The sequence below is a fragment of the Heterodontus francisci genome, chromosome 7, assembly GCF_036365525.1.
Source record: "Heterodontus francisci isolate sHetFra1 chromosome 7, sHetFra1.hap1, whole genome shotgun sequence".
In the NCBI taxonomy this organism is placed as follows: Eukaryota; Metazoa; Chordata; class Chondrichthyes; order Heterodontiformes; family Heterodontidae; genus Heterodontus; species Heterodontus francisci.
Genome location: NC_090377.1, coordinates 90,186,476 through 90,207,542, shown reverse-complemented (window position 1 = coordinate 90,207,542; position 21,067 = coordinate 90,186,476). Strand labels below are relative to the sequence as shown.

At 43.3% G+C, this 21,067-nt stretch overlaps 1 protein-coding gene across 1 annotated transcript in view; it reads right to left on the bottom strand.

Moving 5' to 3' along the window:
• ankar (ankyrin and armadillo repeat containing) overlaps positions 1-21,067 on the bottom strand; it is a 255,424-nt gene that overhangs the window by 233,044 nt on the left and 1,313 nt on the right. The window contains exons 2-4 of the mRNA XM_068036280.1: positions 20,410-20,847; positions 8,669-8,832; positions 2,493-2,608 (exon numbers count right to left, since the gene is read on the bottom strand). Of these exons, the coding sequence (XP_067892381.1) occupies positions 2,493-2,608; positions 8,669-8,832; positions 20,410-20,847 (718 nt within the window). The remainder of the gene's footprint in view (positions 1-2,492; positions 2,609-8,668; positions 8,833-20,409; positions 20,848-21,067) is intronic.

Here is a 21,067-nt window from a genome sequence, read left to right as displayed (position 1 = left end):
AGTGTGTACCATCTACAAGATGCACTGCAGCAACACACCAAGGCTCCTTAGACAGCACCTTCCAAACGACCTCTACCACCTCGAAGGACAAGAGCAGCAGATGCATGGGAACATCACCATCTGCAAGTTCCCGTCCAAGTCACACACTATCCTGACTTGGAACTACATCGCAGTTCCTTCACTGTCGCTGGGTCAAAATCCTGGAACTCCCTTCCTAACAGCACTGTGGGTGTGCCTACCTCACATGGACTGCAGCGGTTCAAGAAGGCAGCTCACCACCACCTTCTCAAGGGCAATTAGGATGGGTAATAAATGCTGTCATAGCCCGTGACGCCCACATCCCATGAATTAATAAAAAAAAGTGTATCATCTCAGTGCCAACTCGACCCCAGAGTGACCCCACCTGGCCACAAAATCATGTGATAAATGATAAACGCAAATTTGAGCTCTCAGTTCATTAACGGCAGATTCTTCACAAGTAGCATACTGAGCGACACAATTCACTGTGAAATGTGCAATGCTTGTTACTGCTTATATGACTATCAGAGAGACACATAATATCTTAGTGAACGGTGGTCCCATCCAATAGCGGGGTGAAGATTCAGTTGCAACATCTTGTTTCTCTACAATCCAATTTGGAAGGCACCTAACCCTCTATATATGAATACTTGGTTTCATATCGCATTACCAAATAATGCCATTCAATAGCAATTGTGGCAAGTTTCAGAGATTCCTGCACCTCAAATATTGGGTAAAGGAACCCCTTCTGTTGCATCCCTTTGAATTCTGAACTATGAAAAACTGTAACCTTCTTTAGGAATTTGCCAACACAGAAGAAAGATGAGAAAGACTAAGCAAACTTCAAACGTTCTCAGAACAATAGCGAAGAACTGCTTCTAAAAATCTAAATCAGCAATTAGGACAGATGATTCTTGGATTATCCTATCAAAACTTGCAAGATTTTGTCTTAAACCATGCAAAGCCATAATAATCCACATGGGAGCACCATATTGCACTGGTTAGTTCATTGTTCCAGTTGATGAGTGCACTAGATTCCCCGGAGAATTTACCAACACAATATTATACATTCATTTCTTCCAAAAATACCTCGAACAAACACTCCAAAACTACCATTATAATACCAATGAGCACATCATGAATGAAAGCAAAATACTGCAAATGCTGGCAATCTGAAAAAGAAACAGGAAGTGCTGGAAGTACTCAGCAGGTCAGGCAGCATCTGTGGAGAGAGAAGCAGAGTTAGCGTTTCATGTCTGTGACCTTTCATCAGAACTGGCAAAGGTCAGAAAAGAATTAGGTTTTAAGCAAGTGAAGGGTGGGGGGAGGGTATGGTTTGTTATTTAATCTCTCCTGCCCTCTGCCCTATCACACACCTTCCCTTTTGTTCTCTTCCAAACCAAACCACCCCCTCCCCTTTACTTGCTTAAAACCTAATTCTTTGCTGACCTTTGCCAGTTCTGATGAAAGGTCACAGACCTTAACTCTGCTTCTCTCTCCACAGATGCTGCCTGACCTGCTGAGTATTTCCAGCACTTTCTGTTTTTATTTTACATCATTAATGAAGACATTTCATGAACTGACAGTGGCCATCTTTAAGGGTGAGTGTAATAAGAAGTGACATGCATTTCAATTCCCACAACTGGAGGTGCTTAATTTAGAAAATAGACTTGTAGACCACATTTTTGTATGTTCATGATGCTATTGGTTCTCTGCAAGTCAGATTATTTTGTCTTTATGAGTGCAACTAATTATTGGAAAAGTGAACATCTCCTGTTAGCTACACTCCTCCAATATAAAAATGGCTTAAGTCTGCTTAGGAAACTTAATAATATTCCACTTACACTGATTAAACTTTAGTGGTTTACAAACTGTGTTAAATTATCAAAGCATTAGAAAAAGTTAATGTCATTAAATGAAATTATCATAGGTTCGTTCAATGAGTTAATACAATACCTAGAACAACTAGGAGCACACAGAAGCTGATGTAATCTATGAATATTAAATAAACTCTCACTGATTCAGCAAAAAATATTCTCCCGTGTTTTATCAGTAACAATTTTACTGTTAGATCTTGTACATTTAAATCATCCTGGTATGTATAATTGGTGATAGGATGCTACAACTATTCAGAAGAGATAACCATTCATATGAATGAATGAAAAAAAGTTTTGAAAAAGTCGCACAATTAAGCTGGAAATACATTAACAGCTGTATATTGAACAGAGTAATCTTTTTTGTTCATGTGTGTCATATCATCAGAACAAAAATTATATTTAAAACAGTATCAGCGGAGACATGTGATCAGATTATTTTGCTCACAATTATTGAATGTGTGGATGGATGGAGAGAAAGAAAACACAGAAAACTAAGGAAAAAGCAAACTAAAACAGGGTAAATATTATCAACCACTGGATAGTGTACAGGACATGTTTTGTAATCATATTAAAACTTTTTACAAGATTCTTACCTACCTTTTCCCATGTAATTGCATAATAGGTATGGTATATTGACCCCTGAGTAACATATCAGGTTTGAACAATTGTTTCAGATGGTTCACAGCTTGCGTCTGGATATCATTAAAGGCAATCTGTAGCAAAACAGCAATAATTATATCACATAAATTACCTACATTTTATTTACTGTATTACAGAATTCAACTTGCAAAAAAAAAATTTTCATATAAAATTGTGTCTGTAACTTCTTGCCCCCTACCCCACCATTCCTGACGACAGTCACTCATGCAAAAATAGATTCAATATGCCAGTAGTCCTTTGTCTCTTCACTCAAAAGTGATTTTTCACGTGTTATCATATCCGCACATCCATATTCCAACACGGCTCACTGGACAGTGACCAGGAATAGGCAATCTGGCTAATTTTCTTTCTACCCAGTGGCTTCTAGCACATGAATACATAAGTCAATTCTAACATCAGCTAGGAATAAACAATTGAATTTTTTTTTTTTACTTGCTCATGGGACATGGGCGTCACCGACAAAGCCAGCATTTATTGCCCATCCCTAATTGCCCTCGAGAAGGTGGCCGTGAGCCACCTTCTTGCACCACTGCAGTTCATGTCATGTAGGTACACTCACAGTGCTGTTAGGTAGGGAGTTCCAGTATTTTGACCCAGCAACGATGAAGGAACGGCAATTTGTTTCCAAATCAGGATGGTGTTTGAATTGGAGAGGAATCTGCAGATAGTGATGTTCCCATGCACCTGCTGCCGTTGTTTTCTAGGTGGTAGAGGTCACTGGTTTGGAAGGTACTGTTGAAGAAGCCTTGGCAAATTGCTGCAATACATCTTGTGTATGGTACACACTGCCACCATGGTGCGCTGGTGTTGCAGGGAGTGAATAAGTGTGGTGAATGGGGTGGCAATCAAGGAGGCTGCTTTGTCCTGGATGGTGTTGAGCTTCTTGAGTGTTTTTGGAGCTGCACTCATCCAGGCAAGTGGGAGTACTCCATCACATTACTGTGTCTTGTAGATGATGGAAAAGTTTTGCACAGTCAGGAGATGAGTAACTCGCTACAGAATACCCAGCCTCTGACCTGCTCCTGCAATCACAAAGTATTTATATGACTGGTCCAGTTAAGTTTCTGGCCAATGGTGACCTTCAGGATGTTGATGGTGGGGGAATTCAGCAATGATTATGCCACTGAATGTCAAGCGGAGGTGGTTAGATTCTCTCTTTTTGGAGATGGTCATTGCCTGGCACTTGTGTGGCATGAATGTTATTAGCCACTTATCAGCTCAAGCCTGAATGTTGGCCAAGTCTTGCCCATCCCTTCCCGTAAATAAAAAATACACATTTTTATGGTTCTTCCTCTCTGGTTTCATAATGCCTTCTTGAACAAGTAACACTTCAGAACCAGCTGATTGGAGTTCACTTCCATTGGTTAATAATAATCCTGTCAGTGCATTCTAACTTTGAGAAGGGTGGCACAGTCAAAGCGCTCTAATGGTGGACTGGGTGAAAAATTAAACAGAAGCCAATGAAATTTGAATGTTAGTCAAGGCTGAATTTATTGATCTTGTTCAGAGGCCACTACATTAAAGCCACTGCTAATAATCCATTTAATTTCTTTCCTGTATTTAAATAGTTCATAAATTTTTAAAATCCCCAAATGAAATTTCATTTGTCAACTTTTTTTATAGAGTGACCCAGTAATTGCAGGTTAGACATACTCGCTACACAACTTTGGAAACAACTTTTGGGTTCTCATGATAGCCAAGATCCAAACATGGTAACTCTGTTTAGTTACTGTCACAGTTTAGTCATTAGGGCCCAAAATTCCTGTGTTCATTAACCTTAGTGAAAAAGTAAATGTAAATAGACAATGGAGAAGCCAGCATGATTGACTATGTCAAATACTGTGGAAAGACCAAAGAGTCAAGAAGGGATAACGGGATCCTCTTGGAAGGTTTTTAAAGTTGCAGGCCTGTTTGCTGGTTGTCTTGCATTTGTTGGGATGGTGAAGATGGTGCTGGTATTTCTTAGTTCAATTTTCATAGGCGGAGGAGTTGTTTAAAATTCACTCTTTAATTTCTCTGCTGCAGTTGCTTACAAACTCGCCTCAGCAGGATTCAACTGTCTTAGTTGGAATTGAACTCTCTCTCTCAGCCTTGTGCTGGAATTGAAGAATGGCTTTCGATGTTCTCTCTGTGGCTGGTGATTTCTGGCTGATATCCTGATGTTCTCTTTGTTCTCCAAAAAAGTTACCTTAAAAGATAATTTTTTTTTTCCAAAATATACTTTATTCATAAAAATTTGTAAAAAATACATTACCAAACAATTTTAAACAGCACCAAGTCAAAAAATACAAACAGTGCAAAGGTGTTCAGTTTCCTTCAATACAATCATGAGTTGTCTCACAACCCTTCCATTTCATTTGTCATGCCAGATGCATTTTTACATTTTACAGCACACAAAATTTTCCCGATACAGTTCAAGGGGTTTCCCATGGATCCAGCCCCTCCGTTCAGCTTGGTGGGGGGACCTTACACAGTGGTCTTTCCCCATTGAGCCTTTGCTGCGGCTGCCCCAAGCTTTAGTGCGTCCCCCAGCACGTAGTCCTGGACCTTGGAATGTGCCAGTCTGCAACATTCGGTCGTGGACAACTCTTTGCGCTGGAAGACTAGCAAGTTTCGGGCAGACCAAAGGGCGCCTTTCACCGAATTGATAGTCCTCCAGCAGCAGTTGATGTTTATCTCGGTGTGCATCCCTGGAAACAGCCCATAGAGCACAGACTCAAGTGTTAGTTTTGCCTCCGTGACTACGTTTTCGGTTCCTGAGGGGCTATACAATAGCTTCTAACTGCAGCCCATTTTGATAAGATGAGGTATTGCAGTGATTGTAGTTGGAGACGGAGCATCTGTGATTGCCTTTGTTTTAGCTCATTTTTGTGGATAGCTCACATCCATGTGTAAAGAACTGTCTATAATTTCAATGCTGACGGGGTATTGTGTTTTAGTTCTAGCAGACATGAATGTGTATTTCAGTGGAGGAGAAGGTGGATGTCACGTGACTTTGTTCTCCATCTTGTTGAAGGCAAGTGTACCAGTCTTTCAAATTGTTTTTTTTTTGTAACTCTCCAGTTTATTTTTGTATCTCCACCGTTGCAAATCCCATGAGCGTGACAATAACATAACAAGCTTTTTTAAAAAGGACTAGATAATTTCCTATTAGCAAGTAGGTTTGAGGACTACAAGTTCTCAAATCATAGTAAAATAACCTGATGGGAGATGTGGAAGAGTAGGTGAGATTGATCAGTAGTCTTCTCTTGCCCAAACCATTACCATATCCCAGAACACTTCTGATGATGGAACTCAATGAATATGTGATATTCTGTCATGCAGTAACAAATTCACTCTCCAGGAAGCAAGGGGTAGCAACAAATAGCTAATAAAAATCCCAATAAAAAACCTTGCCAATACTCAAGGCCTTGCCATCTTCTCAGTCTCCATCACTAACAAGGCTGCCCTGCACCTTTGGGCATCTGACATCACTATTATTGCCCTGTTTTCCTGGAAACAATAGACCCTTCCCTGAGATATCTGTCCAACATCTTCTCTCACTTGCAACTCCTTCTTCTCTGGCCTTCCACCTGCCATGATAGTACTGCCTCTATCAATCTACTCAACAGTTCACTTATTTCTGCTTTGAAGACGGTTTTCCTCACAAAATCTTCACAATGTTCCAGCCGCACCACTCCTCCAGTACAATATCCAACTTTATATCTTTAAATCTGAGAAACATAGACTCAAAGCACCCAAAAGCACACAACCAGCTGGTTGGCCCTTACCAGATCTCACTCAAACACCCAAAGAAATAACACATCTCCCTCCCTATGGCTAAATCACCTGGCATCAGAAATCTTATTTTTTCCACTGCTAACTTCCTCCACTGAGCTCTCTCCTTTGTTGCCTCTATCGCACTTCTGATGCTAGTCATGAGGAGGTCATGGATTTCTTTGCATCCAAAATAGATGCTATCTGCTTTATTGCCTCAGCCTACTGAAATACCTCTGCTCTTCCAGATCACTAACAGCAAATTCCTTACTCCAGTTCCAAACTCATAGCATTCAGTAACTTAACTTATGTCTCTACCTCAGCCTTTATCAGAATCCTCTCCTGCATGATACCCATTTGCTGCTCTCATGATCCTTGAACAACTCAGGTCCTGACTACTCAACTACCCTTTCTTGGCTGAATGCTTTTCCTCAGGCACTGACCTTCAATTTCAAAACATCGAAAATTACCTTACTTCTAAAAAAAGCCTACCCTTGGTAGCTCAGTCCTCACCAATTACTGTTCTGTCTTCCAATATCACTTTCTCTCTCATGTTTTGGAATGTGTTGCCACCATCTAATTCTGATCCTTCCCTATTTGAATAAAATCTAGATTAAAAACCCTGATCAAAGCCACTAATTATATTCCTTAGGACCATCATGGCAATGAGTTATTTCTCCTTACCCTCCTTGACCACTCTGTGGCTTTCTAAATGTTTGACCACATGATCCTCCTCCACCACCTTTCCTCTGTGATACACATGTATGGTGCTGCCCTCATATCATTCTTTTTCTATCTGATTCAATGCAGTCAGCATATTTGCATTGGATTCTTCTCCTGTGCCTGCACAGTTACCTCCAGTGCATCCCATAGCTCAATCTTTGCCCTTTCCTCGTCCTCAAATACATGCTCTCTGCTGGTGACTGAATCATTAAAAATGGATTCATCTTTCATATGTTTTCATATGTAAGAATTTTATACAAATCGATGTGGACAATAACGATGCCATTCTGTGTGGTTTCCATTTGAAAATCCATGTCTTCACTACTGATCTTGTCCACCTTCCTTGATGACCACTGAAGCTCAATCGGACAGTCCATCACACTGAGCTGAGTTCCAAAGTCTCAGTCCATCACCAAGACGACCTACTTCCACCTCTGCAATATTGTCTGCATCTGTGCTTTTTCAACGAGGCCGCAGATGCATGGGAACACCACCATCTGTAAGTACCCCTCCAAGCCATGCACCATCCTGACTTGGAAATATATCGCTGTTCCTTCACTGTGGCTGGGTCAAAAACCTGGAACTCCCTTTCGAACAGCATTGTGGGTGTTCCTACACCACATGGACTGCAGTGGTTCAAGATGGTGACTCACCACCACCTTCTCAAAAGCAATTAGAAATGGGCAACAAATGCTGACCATGCCAGTGACCCTCACATCCCATGAAAGAATGAAAAAAAATACAACTTCCAATGATATCCTCATTCATGTCTGTTACCTACGAATTCAAATGTTCTAATGCTCTCCTCGCTGAACTACATCCTCTGTCAACTCCAACTTAACAAGAAAGCCGCTGCCCACATCTTATCTTGCATAAAGCCCCGATCAACCTGTCCTTATTCACCTCCACTGCTGCCTCATTGAAATCTTCATTTCTGTCTATACAGCGTCATTCCTTTATGGGTTCAATCCTCTGTACCTCTGAAATCTTATACAGTCATCTGTCCCTGCTTGCACCCTTGATTTTACACTGGACCACTGTGCATTGCCCATTCAATTTGTTCCACCATTGTAGCAGAGCTTTCAGCCATCTTTTCTCCAAATTCTTGAACCCTTGTCACTTCTTTCAAAAGCCTCCTTAAGGTCTTTGGGTATCTCTCCCTACATCTGTTTGAGTTTGTTGTGCAACTGTGAAGCACTTTGGGAAATTTTGATACGTTAAAGGTGCTATATAAATGTAAATTGTTATAAAACAGAAAAGGCTAAAATTTAAATTTAAAACAAGATGATCGAAGTGAATCGTGTCCTCATCTGATAACTACAGAATACATAATCAGAGTGTGGACCAGTTAATAGCAATTGAGATTGGGATCCTGGATAATTTTTCCCTCCCTCACCACCAACAATGTTCATCAGCTGGGAGCAACTAAGTTAGCACAAATTAGCGATTGAACATAGGACAATCTTAATCTTCTATGGCTTGGTATCAAACCACATGCTGCATTTACCCACTGAACTATAAGAACTGATTTGTGCACTTCATTTTAGAATCATGTTTACTTGTGTTTCAAATTTTTCTCTGCTCAGGCAAAAGACAATTCAGTTACAGCGATGGATGTACAGCTACAAGAATACCTTAATATGTTCAGGCACATCCTCAAGTGCAGGAGTTCCTATGTCAAATTCAATTCCACCATGCAAATGGAAGTACTCATTCGTTTCATACAGGAAATGCTTACATTTGAAGTCTGGGCCTAGAAGAAGAGGTGGCAACTCACGCTCAGTTTTTAACTTGTCATCTAGCAAGAAAAAGGTGAGATATTGTAAAGAGGAGATAGTACTTCAATCACATTATGCAACTGGTGATTGTGAGACAATGCTGCATTTAATGTTGCAGTGCACATAGCTGTCCTGCAAATTAAATATTCCTCATATTGTTAGAAGACATTAAAGATGATTATTTTCATAAGTAACCTCCATCAATTAAAAAAACTGTTCCTCATACTATTTTAAGCTATTTAATTTTGCAATAGTCACAGATGATTTGTGCACTCAAACTGCCAAACTGAGTGCTTAACCATGAGGATCATAAGAGCAAATGACAATAAGATGAGGAAGGCCTTTCAGCTCATCTTAATTTATCAATTTAGACATATCCTCATGTGACCCCCATTGCAACATCTAGTTGCTTCTTAAATGGTTCCAGGATCTTTGCCTTCACTGCTCTATCAGGAATTTAGTTCCATATATTGATCACTCTGTGTGAAGAATTTACTGTTATCTGTTCTAAAAGTACCCTTCTCTAGTTTAAACCTGAATTCTTTTATTTACTTTCAAGAATTTAACCTAAAATAATATTCCAGATTAACTTTTTCTATGCCCTTGACAATATTACATACAACTGTATAAGATTATGAGTTCTTTCATTCGAGACTTTAATTTGTTGATGTGGAAATAGATCCATATTGCATGTTTCATAAAATTCATATGGTTCACCTGTGCTCTTAAGCATTGGGGTTCCAGTCACTAACCCAGAACTTTATAGTGCTCGAGTCAGATCATACCTTTTTTTTAATTCATTCTTGGGTTGTGAGCATCGCAGGCAAGGCAAGCATTTATTGCCCATCCCTAATTACCCCTCATGACTTTGAACACCTCTATCAAATTTCCTATCCATCTTCTCTTCTCTAAGGATAGCAACCCAGCTTCTCTATTCTATCCATGTAACTGAAGTCCTTCATCACTGGACGCATTCTTATATACCTTTTCTGCACCCTCTCTAATGCCTTCACATCTTTCCTAAAGTATGGTGCCCAGAATTGGACACAATACTCCAGTTGAAGCCAAACCAGTAGTTTATAATTGTTCACCCATAATTTGCTTGCCTTTGTACTCTATACCTCTAGTTATAAAGCCCAGGATCCGGTATGCCTTATTAACAACTTCCTCAAGCTGCCTGCCACCTTCAATGATTTGTGCACTTACACCCAGGTCTCTCTGTTCCCGCACTCCCTTTAGGATTGTATCCTTTATTTTATATTGACTGTTCTCTTTCTTCCTACCAAAATATATACCAGGGCCCCTTTAATTAGAAATCTTTCCTTTGACAGATGCAGCGTATCATCCCACCTACTCCTCTCTGATTGGTCAAGGAACCTGGAAATGGGATGCTAATGCCATGGCCCAGTTAAAGAGCTACAGCAAAGCCATGGAAATTTCTTCCTGACCTGCTAATGGTCCTGCCATTGGCGAGGGACTATCAGTTTAAAATTCCATCCTCAAACTCTGCAGTTTTGTCCAATAGGAGCAACAATGCCTGAAAATGTTTTTCGGCACATTGGTTGATGTGATCAATCAAACTTTGCTAGCCAATGACCACCTTGGCATGCCTTCCATCATTTCGTACTAAGTAAAGCATTTCTTTCTTCTTTTGGGCCTCCTTATCTCGAGAGACAATGGATACGCGCCTGGAGGTGGTCAGTGGTTTGTGAAGCAGCGCCTGGAGTGGCTATAAAGGCCAATTCTGGAGTGACAGGCTCTTCCACAGGTGCTGCAGAGAAATTTGTTTGTTGGGGCTGTTGCACAGTTGGCTCTCCCCTTGCGCCTCTGTCTTTTTTCCTGCCAACTACTAAGTCTCTTCGACTCGCCACAATTTAGCCCTGTCTTTATGGCTGCCCGCCAGCTCTGGCGAATGCTGGCAACTGACTCCCACGACTTGTGATCAATGTCACACGATTTCATGTCGCGTTTGCAGACGTCTTTATAACGGAGACATGGACGGCCGGTGGGTCTGATACCAGTGGCGAGCTCGCTGTACAATGTGTCTTTGGGGATCCTGCCATCTTCCATGCGGCTCACATGGCCAAGCCATCTCAAGCGCCGCTGACTCAGTAGTGTGTATAAGCTGGGGATGTTGGCCGCTTCAAGGACTTCTGTGTTGGAGATATAGTCCTGCCACCTGATGCCAAGTATTCTCCGAAGGCAGCGAAGATGGAATGAATTGAGACGTCGCTCTTGGCTGGCATACGTTGTCCAGGCCTCGCTGCCGTAGAGCAAGGTACTGAGGACACAGGCCTGATACACTCGGACTTTTGTGTTCCGTGTCAGTGCGCCATTTTCCCACACTCTCTTGGCCAGTCTGGACATAGCAGTGGAAGCCTTACCCATGCGCTTGTTGATTTCTGCATCTAGAGACAGGTTACTGGTGATAGTTGAGCCTAGGTAGGTGAACTCTTGAACCACTTCCAGAGCGTGGTCGCCAATATTGATGGATGGAGCATTTCTGACATCCTGCCCCATGATGTTCGTTTTCTTGAGGCTGATGGTTAGGCCAAATTCATTGCAGGCAGACGCAAACCTGTCGATGAGACTCTGCAGGCATTCTTCAGTGTGAGATGTTAAAGCAGCATCGTCAGCAAAGAGGAGTTCTCTGATGAGGACTTTCCGTACTTTGGACTTCGCTCTTAGACGGGCAAGGTTGAACAACCTGCCCCCTGATCTTGTGTGGAGGAAAATTCCTTCTTCAGAGGATTTGAACGCATGTGAAAGCAGCAGGGAGAAGAAAATCCCAAAAAGTGTGGGTGCGAGAACACAGCCCTGTTTCACACCACTCAGGATAGGAAAGGGCTCTGATGAGGAGCCACCATGAGATGTTATTATTGAGGTGCTTCTGAAGAACCATCCAGCATAATGATTAACTAGGCCTTCACATGTATCTGTGCATCAGCCTGTCTATTAAAGTGGAAGCTTTCTGTGTCAGATCCCTGGCCTGTCATGAATGCACATGATGGGCTGGATTTTACCTTAGGCGGACAGGAATTTGCCACTGATGTTCAAGCGGGGGCGAACCCGTTTCCACCTAGCCCGGGGATCCGTCCCGCATTTTACGGGTCCCCCGGCTTTAATTGTCCCGAGGCAGGACTTCCACCCACTTGAGGGAGGAAGTCCCACCTCAGTGAGCTGCCGGCCAATCAGCGGGAGCAGTGGCCACTGCTGGGACTGCAGCCCAGCCAACGACATGGAGCCAGGAGTGAAGGTAAGTTGGGCATGCCTCACCATGGGGATCAGTCCTTCCCTGGTGAGGCTAGGGGGGGGTCGTTTGGGGGGGAGGGGGGCATCTTGGGTCCCAGGGGGTGGGTTGGGAGGCAGGAGCAGCTCTCAATCGGGCACCCTGTGCCTGACTGCCATGGCACCCCCCCTGGCATGCGGAAGAACTAGCAGCTATCGCTGGGCGGCCTTTCACGCCCTCAGCACGCTTGCTTGCCACAGGTAAAATACCCGTGGAGGCGGGCAAGGGCTCTTACCTCGGGCGGGTGGACCGTTCCTCCCACCACCCAACCGCCGTAAAGTTGGCCAGAAGTGGGAGCGGGGCAGGAAGGCCTCCCGGAGCCTCCCACTCAATTTTACGCCGCCCCCATCCGCCCCCACGCCACCATCCTACCCACTGGGGCAGCGTAAAATTCATCCCGATGTGTAAATGGAGCAGAAATCTGTCATTATGGGTCTTTATTCATTTTTCTTTCCATAAAACTCTGGCACTGGTGCATATGGGGAGTCATAAAAAAGAAAATCAACTTTCCTCAAGCACATTTTTATCAGGCTGAAATTGAAGGGGCAAAATTTGTCTACGCCAGCAGCACAAAACAGGCTTGTAGCGAATCTGTAGCCAATTTTTCACTGCATCTGTTTTTATTTTCCATTGACTTGGAAAGCATTGTCAAGGTTTTAAATTTCAAACAAATTAAAAGTGACAGTGAGACTAGGAAATGAGTCTCCAAATAGAGTTTGAACTATTATTGTGTGAATTTCAGTGGAAAGGAGATTGGACATGGTGAAAAATCGGCTTAACTTTCATACTTAAAGTTTTGGAGACTAAATAATATTTTGGTGACCTAAGGCTTGTGTATTTTGACCCCTGTTTCAACCTACCTCTCTACCATAATAAGTGAAACATAAAAATATTAATAATATACTGATCTAGCGATGCAGAAGCAGACTGTAAACATCTAAAGTTAATACTGTGATTAGCTTTTTGATAGACCAAAGTATAATTCACCTGTAAATTATCCCAAACTACGTGAAGTGTACGTGGAAATATGTGTCTAAATCATAGTCATAGTCATAGAGATACAGTACTGAAACAGGCCCTTCGGCCCACCGAGTCTGTGCCGACCAACAACCACCCATTTATACTAATCCTACACTATTCCTATATTCCCTACCACATCCCCATCATTCTTCTACCACCTACCTACACTCGGGGCAATTTACAATGGCCAATTTACCTATCAACCTGCAAGTCTTTGGCTGTGGGAGGAAACCGGAGCACCCGGCGGAAACCCACGAGGTCACAGGGAGAATTTGCAAACTCCGCACAGGCAGTACCCAGAACCGAACCCGGGTCGCTGGAGTTGTGAGGCTGCGGTGCTAACCACTGTGCCGCCCGAGTCGCATGTGGTTTCTGGCTTGCTTATCAAATTGTGGCAAATTATGCCTAAAATTGTACTACAAAAGCATATAGTTTTCCAATTTAATGCTTCCCAGTGCTGACTTACTTTGAAGATGCCTCCTCCTATGTGAACTGCCACCTTGTATCTTAGTTATGTTGAGTTTTTTTATTAAGGATATCCCCCGCACTTGAAGATGCACAGGGAACAGGCCTTCTTTAATTTTAGACCAAGTTCCATTATAGTGCACCAAGCTATATAATTAATTTATGAACACAACACTTTCAGCACTTCCGAAAAAAACTTAGAAGTTCCAAATTTACTTACATTACAAAGCATTACTTAGAAATTCGACCTACCCAATCTGCGTTGGAATTATCTCCAACATGAACAGCAGTCCTAATCCAATTTGTCCACTCTGTTCCTACATTCCTTTTATTCCCCTTTTCTGTAAATCACCTATCTAACCTATTCTTAAAAGTCAACATGGTCTCAGCTTAACTCCCATACTCTACTAATGCATTCTGTAGCCTATGTGTAAATCTCTTACATTAATCTGATATCTATATATTCTTGTTCTGGACCTTTCAACCACTGGAAACAGTTCAATTCCATCTACTTTGTCCTATTGTTTGATAATTTTAAACACCTCTATAATTTCCTGTGGTCTGATGAAAATAGCTCCAATTGTGCAAGTCTTTCTTTATATTTGTAAATTTTTAATTACCTTATCCATTTGAGGTGCTACTTTTAATGGTTCAGACAGTGTATGAATGGCTCTCACCATTCATTTAATTTGGCCAGAGAATTTCTGTGGGTGTTTGCACTTCAATTTGCGGTTATTAGAGACAGAACAATGCAAGCTCGCTGCAGGGAATCTGGAATCTGTATGAACAAGGGAAGCAATGGTGTGCCTCCTTAACCAATCAGATTGAAGAATCCTTATTGAGAAATTCAACTCCTTAGCGTCTGTTTTTTTGGCGCTACAAGTGTCCTTTTGCATCCAGAATGACATCTGCAGCCTGCATGCACACTTCTGGTGTGAGCTGCAATGGAAGTGATTTTGGTGAGGGTATTAGCATGCTCACGCAGGGAATGACCACATGTAATGCTGATTTGACACAATCTCTGCCATTTTGGAGCTAAACTCTCCAACCAGTGCCCTCTCTTAACATGGCACAGCTAAACATGCTAATCAGCAGAAGGAAAACCCCATCATCACTATTTAGAGGGATCATCAACTACTTTCAGGTTGGTTACTGATTGATTTCTACTACTGTTGGTGTAGAAGTGCTCGGTGGTTTCTGGAGCCGTTTAAAGTCGCTAACGTTTACAGTGAATGGTGTGGCATGTGCTGCTGAAGGATCTTGTCCTGACGTCAAGGGTTCTGCACAAACCTCTTGCTTCCAGTCATGAATGCACTAGTATGCATCCCCCTTGGACTACAGCATTTCAGGGGGCGACACAGAGCAGTACAAGCTATTGGAAGAGGCAACGGGAGCAGAGTTCTCAGCAGGAGGCCATATCTGCCCAGGGAGTCAGAGAGCAATTCTCATACCTGAACCTCAGCGAGGATCAGTGTGTCAGACATCTCTCCCTCACTAAAGACTTCCTCACAGAAATCTGACACAGACTGCAGCCACAACTACAGTCCCAGAAATGAGCAAGGACAGTACTTCCAGTGGCTGTGAAGCAATGACTGCAGGCATGCATTATTATGCATCTGGCTCTTTGTAGGCTAGAACATATGATATTTGCAACATCTCCCAGTTTGCTGTGCACTGTTACATAAGGAATGTCACTGAGCCTTTATATTCCAAGAGAACACTTTAAAGAGAAGTAGGTGGAGGGGACACATGACTTCATGAAGATTGCAGACTTCTCCCTGGGGCGGACGCCGCATGCCAATTCCGAGATATATTACAACCAAAAGGGCTGACACTCCTTTAATGTCCACCTGGGGTGTGACCATAAGCAATGAATCATGCAGGTCAATGCCTGGTATCCTGGCAAGAGTCATGGTGCCTTCATTCTGCAGCAGTCTGCCCTGCCACCTGCATTTAAGCCACAGTTGAGAAACCAGGGGGTGGCTACAGGGCGGCAAGGAATATCCTTTGTTGACATGGCTCATGACTCTGGTACACAACCCATGCACACGTGGGCAGCATGCAGATAACAAAAGACATGCTACTATATGACACATCATCCAGCAGACCATTGGGATGCTTAAACAACACTTCCGCTGCCTGGACCACTCAGGAGGAGTCCTGCAGTACTCTGCAGAGTGCATGCCAAGATTCATCGTGGTCTGTTGCATGCTGCAAAACCTCACCACTGAGTGGCGTGGCATGTGCTGAAGGATTTTGTCCTGACTTCAAGGATTCTGCATAAACCTCTTGCTTCCAGTCATGAATGCACTAGTATGCATCCCCCTTGGACTACAGCATTTCAGAGGGCACAGCCTTACCAATAGGTATACGGCAACCAGCTGAGGAGGAGGAGGAAGCACCCAACACTGCCGCTTCCTGGCCACGCTGTCCATGATCAACACATTCAACTGCAACCCCAATCCCCCATTCAACAGCCCCACACTTACATTCCCTCATAACTGACCATCACAGCAACTACTTGACCATTACAATGGCTACTTGACCACAATGTGAAAATAAAAGCCACCCCAAAATAAACATTCCAAACCAAATTTATAAATCAAACCATGCCATAATGCATGCAAATGTCAACTAATCACTCTTGTGCATTCTCTTAGTATCTGTCTTCCATGTGCCTTTGCCTGTCCTAGTGTTCCTACACAGTGCTACCCCAGTGCCTGCAGCACGGCTGATGGAAGGCTGCTGACTTTTAGTGGAGCATGCTGCAGATAACTTTGCAGGACAACCTTAAGCAGCTCTGGCCTAGAAGGGCCAGCTTCAGACTGCACTAACTCGGTATGGCTGACAGGCAACAGCAAGGTCTCTGGTGGATTGGCAGTCATAGGAGGATGAATGACATTATTGAGTGTTCCCCAGCTCATAATCACTTTTATAAAGACTACCAGCATTTGCTTCAGCCACAACGCACCTCCCCTTAAAAGGTAGATGCTGGCTTCAAGTAGTGAAGTAGTAGTTGCACCCCTTGCTGAGACATGCAGCTACTCAACAGCGTGCTTAGGACTAGCTAGATGCACAATCATTTAAATTGGCAGGCAGCACAAAGTTTGAGTGTTGCCTGCATCTGAAGCAACGGGCGGAGTGTAATCTCTCATCACAATCTCTGTGGCAACTTCTGTGCCCTATCCAATTTCACGGCCCCAGAGTCTAAACCCGGAAGTATATATTAGAATATTTAATTCAATGTTACATCATACTCTGAAAGTGAAAGAGGGAAAGAAAGATAGGATTAAGAGAGCGAGAGAGACAAAGAGACAGAAAATAAAAGTAAAAAACATTATTTTAATTTTGTAAGTTCTCCAAACATAAATTAAATCTGAAGGAATGAGACTCCAGGCTTGTAAAAGAGAGATTGTTTGGCTATAATTACAACTTATTACGCCATTAAAAATGCACTTATCATTGAATGGACAAGCCCTAACCTTTTAACTGGTGTGTATTTAGTGGCTATCTATTGGGTAAGTACTGCAAATTCACACCCTTCCAAGTATTTCAATAGCGAGTCTCTGCGAGATAGTGATATTGTGTAGCTTCTGGAGGAGCAGGGCAACCGGGTCAGAAACTTTCTGATTTCCACATTTAACTGTGCATATGCAGATGCTGGAAGTTGCTGGTCAATTTACTTCTTAATAATGATGAGCACTAATAGCCTCAGCATTATTCTTACCATACAATCTGGGCCAATGTCTTGTGAATCTGAACCCCAAATCTCTCTGCTCCAAGTATCATTATTACTTTCCAAAATCAAAATGTACCACATTGCACCTACTGACATTGAATTCAATTTGTCATATTTTTGCTCATTCCCCCATCTTATCAATACTCCCTAACAACTTCCTTTGGTCCTCAAAATTATTTACTCTGTCTCCTATTTTAGTATCATCTTCAAATGTGGCCAACATTCCCTCCGCCATATATTTAAATCATTCATGCAAATATTGAAAAGAAGCAGTCTTAGGACAGAACACTGCCGCCATCACTACTCATATCCATCTACTCTGAAAAGCTGTCCTCAAGTCTTATTCCTTTATTTCTAACCAGTTTTTAAATCTAATTTGGTACCCCTCACCTAATTCCAAAAATTCTCCAATCTTAATCTTCACTAATAGTTTCCTATATCGTACCTTGTCACACCCATTCTGAAAGTAATACACCTCCAAAAGCAAGGTTGCATTCCCTAAAGTCCAATTTCATTCTCATACTGCTGCAAATAAGACAAATGGAAATTTGACAGATGAGTTGGAGGGTAGTTCCTAGTTTTTCTGATACTTCCTTGATGTTATCATAGAGAAGGTCAGGGCAAGAAAGCTTGGTACTGTTCCACAGAACCTGTTAAAGCATCCCCAGGGCTACAATTGTGCAGGCCTGCACAAAGCTGGTTGATAGCATCAGTGTCAGCAGCATCAACCCCAGCACCTGTCTTCAGTGTAGGGAGAGGTTCAATGACCTCACAAGAGCATTAACAGTGAGTACAGCTCTTCATCTCTCACTGCATGATATTATACAATATTATGGCCAGAATTTTATGCCACCCCAATGAGCCAGATGGCGGGGGAGGGGGTGGGTGCAGGTGGTGTACAATGCAGCGGGAGGCTCCCCCAACTCGCTCTCGCCTACCTTTACATAGGGTGGGGGGGGGGGGGGTGAAAAACTGCCCACCCGCCCCAGGCCAATCAAGGCCCTTAAGTGGTCACTTAACGGCCACTTAAGGGCCTTTGCCCGCCTCCACGTGGATTTTACGCATGGCAAGCGGGTGTCCTGGAGCCAGGAAAAGTCGCCTGGGAAAATCGTGGCTTCTCAGCATCCCGTAAGTGGGGAGAAGCGGGCCTGCTCATCGGGCGCAGGGTGCCCGATTGAATGCCGCCCCCGCTACCCCAACTATTTTCAGCACCCAACACACCCCCCTTCCCCCCAACCGCCCACCCTTGCCTCGCCGGGGCCCAACCGATTACCCCCTGCGGGGCAACCAAAACCTACCTGTCTTCCCGCCACCATCTCTTTGGCTGGGCTGCAGCCCCAACAGTGGCCACTGCTCCCGGTGGCTCTGTTGGGACTAAGAGATGCCGGCCTGCTGCTTGGCCGGCAACTCAATGAGGAGGGACTTCCTCCCTCAAGCAGGTGGAAGTCTCGCCTATGAACACTTAAAGCCTGGGGACCCATAAAATGCGGGTTGGATCCCCAGGCGAGGTGGAAGCGTGTTCGCCACCAACTTTTCAGTCGGTGACCGGCTCCTATCTGCCCAAAGTGAAATCCCGGCCTATGTGTTTTTACTTGTAACATACAAGTCTTATCTTTGGAAAGAAAGGGGATGTTGTATGATCGCTATATGCTAAAGAATAAAGTACCAGCATGTAGTCATGTGACTAGAAGCCATAGTTTCTCTGCACTGTAACACCCTGGGCAAAGGTTCTGTATATAGTTTGCTCTGTATTATACATACTAATTTAACTGTTAATAAACCCTCCAGGGATCTTCAATGACCTGGAATCCATGTACCTCATTGTGTTGCTTAAGATAACACAAAGAACTCATGACACCGCTAGGATCTTACCAGCAGCAGTGGTGGGGGTGGGGGGGGGAGGGGGATGCCTCTGTTGCACGGGGAGGGTGCCTTGGAAAATGAGGCAGCCTCCTTGCGGGTTTGGGGGGGTCCCTCCTTCGTGGGAAATTTGTGGCCCAAGGAGGACCCCCACCGGGAAGAAATGTATCCCCCGGGACATCCTTCCCACTGGACCGAACGGCAATTCCCTAACCCCCTCGCCAGGGCCTTCCAGACTGGCCCCAGCGACCTTGCCTCACCTACCTCTTCTCTGGGGTTCCAGTACCATGCCTGGGGCCAAGGCTTCTGCAGTGCTGGCAGTGGCTACTGTTCCCAGTAGCTCTGCCAATACTGATGAGCTGCTGGCCCTGTGATTGGCCGGCAGCTCTCGGGGGTGGGATCCCTGTCCCTATTAAGTGTTTAAAGGGACGGGGATCCTGCCTCCTTAAACCTGACCCCAAAAGAACTAGGATCGCTCCGGGGGTCAGAAAAAAATGCTGAGGTGTGCTCCTCGCGACTTTTCAGCCAGGCACCGGGAGCCCCACCTCCTGCATCAAATCCAACCCAATGTTTCAAGTTGATGACTCTTTGTCAGAAGTTCTGATGAAGGGTCATCAACCTGAAATGTTAACTTTGTTTCTCTCACCACACACCTTTTGTTGACCTGGCTATAAAGTCCCTCTACCAATTTCTAACAGAAAAGAGGTACACAATTTAGAAGGGACTCTGGGACAACTAAGAGGTTAAAGTTGACTCAAAAATGAATTACTATAATCAATAATCTGGAGTGTTTTGGCAATTTTATCTTTTAATGTTCATGTTAATTGAGCGCTTTCCCTTTATTCTAGTCCTACAAATGATTTAGGAACAAAAACGCACTGTAAAAGTACATTAAAAAGGATTGTTGTAGAAACCCATCTGATTCCTTTCAGGAAGGATGACTGCCATCCTTACCTGGTCTGGCCTACATGCGACTCCAGACCCAGAGCAATGTGGTTGACTCATAAATGCCCTCTGAAATAGCTGAGCAAGGCACTCAGTTCAAGGGCAACTTGGGATGGACAATAAATGCTGGCTTAAACAGCGATGCCTACATCCCACGAATGAATTAAAAAAAACATATGTTTTAATTTTCTACTTCTTAAAAGAGGCACTCCTATGTCTAATGTTATATATTAGTTTGCAGAAGTTATCAAACAAGCTGTTATTAATTATAACCTTTACCAGAAAATGGAGGTAGGAGCCTGCTCAGATCTGGAACTTTCCTCTTCCCCTTCAGCGCAATAAGAAAAGGTATTAGGAAAGCAATTAGCTTGAGGTACGTGATGTTTGTGTGGACCTCTGCTTTCCTCGCCAGATACTTCTCAATAAGTTTCTGCTGGAGAATCAGCCTCTGCTGTAGTTTCTGGTAGGTCACTAGATCAATTTCTTCTTCTGTAAGTCTTACAGCATTACTAAGGGTGTAAGCTGCATCATACATGAACAAATTTTGATGCTGTTTAACACAGGTGATGTGAGGGTTGATTTGCAGTAAAATGTTGTTCACATGTTGCATAAATAACTGCATTGCCATACAACTGTTGGGATCATATGTTGGATCAAGGTATACATCAGCACTATAGATTCCTTCAAAGTCGGGATCTGTTGAAATATCTACAAGACCTATATTACAAGGAATAAATTCTTTATTAGAAATATAATTTACATTAATAATTAGGACCATAGAACTCATAGAAATTGCAATACAATAAGGTAATTTGGCCACTGCAGGGGAAGGGGTGGGGGGGGGGGGTGGGTGGGGGTCACAAGCGGCAGCTAGTCAACTGAACCAATTAAAGTTTATTGAGGCCTGTTGTTGGAGGCCGACTGGGATTTTCCAGAC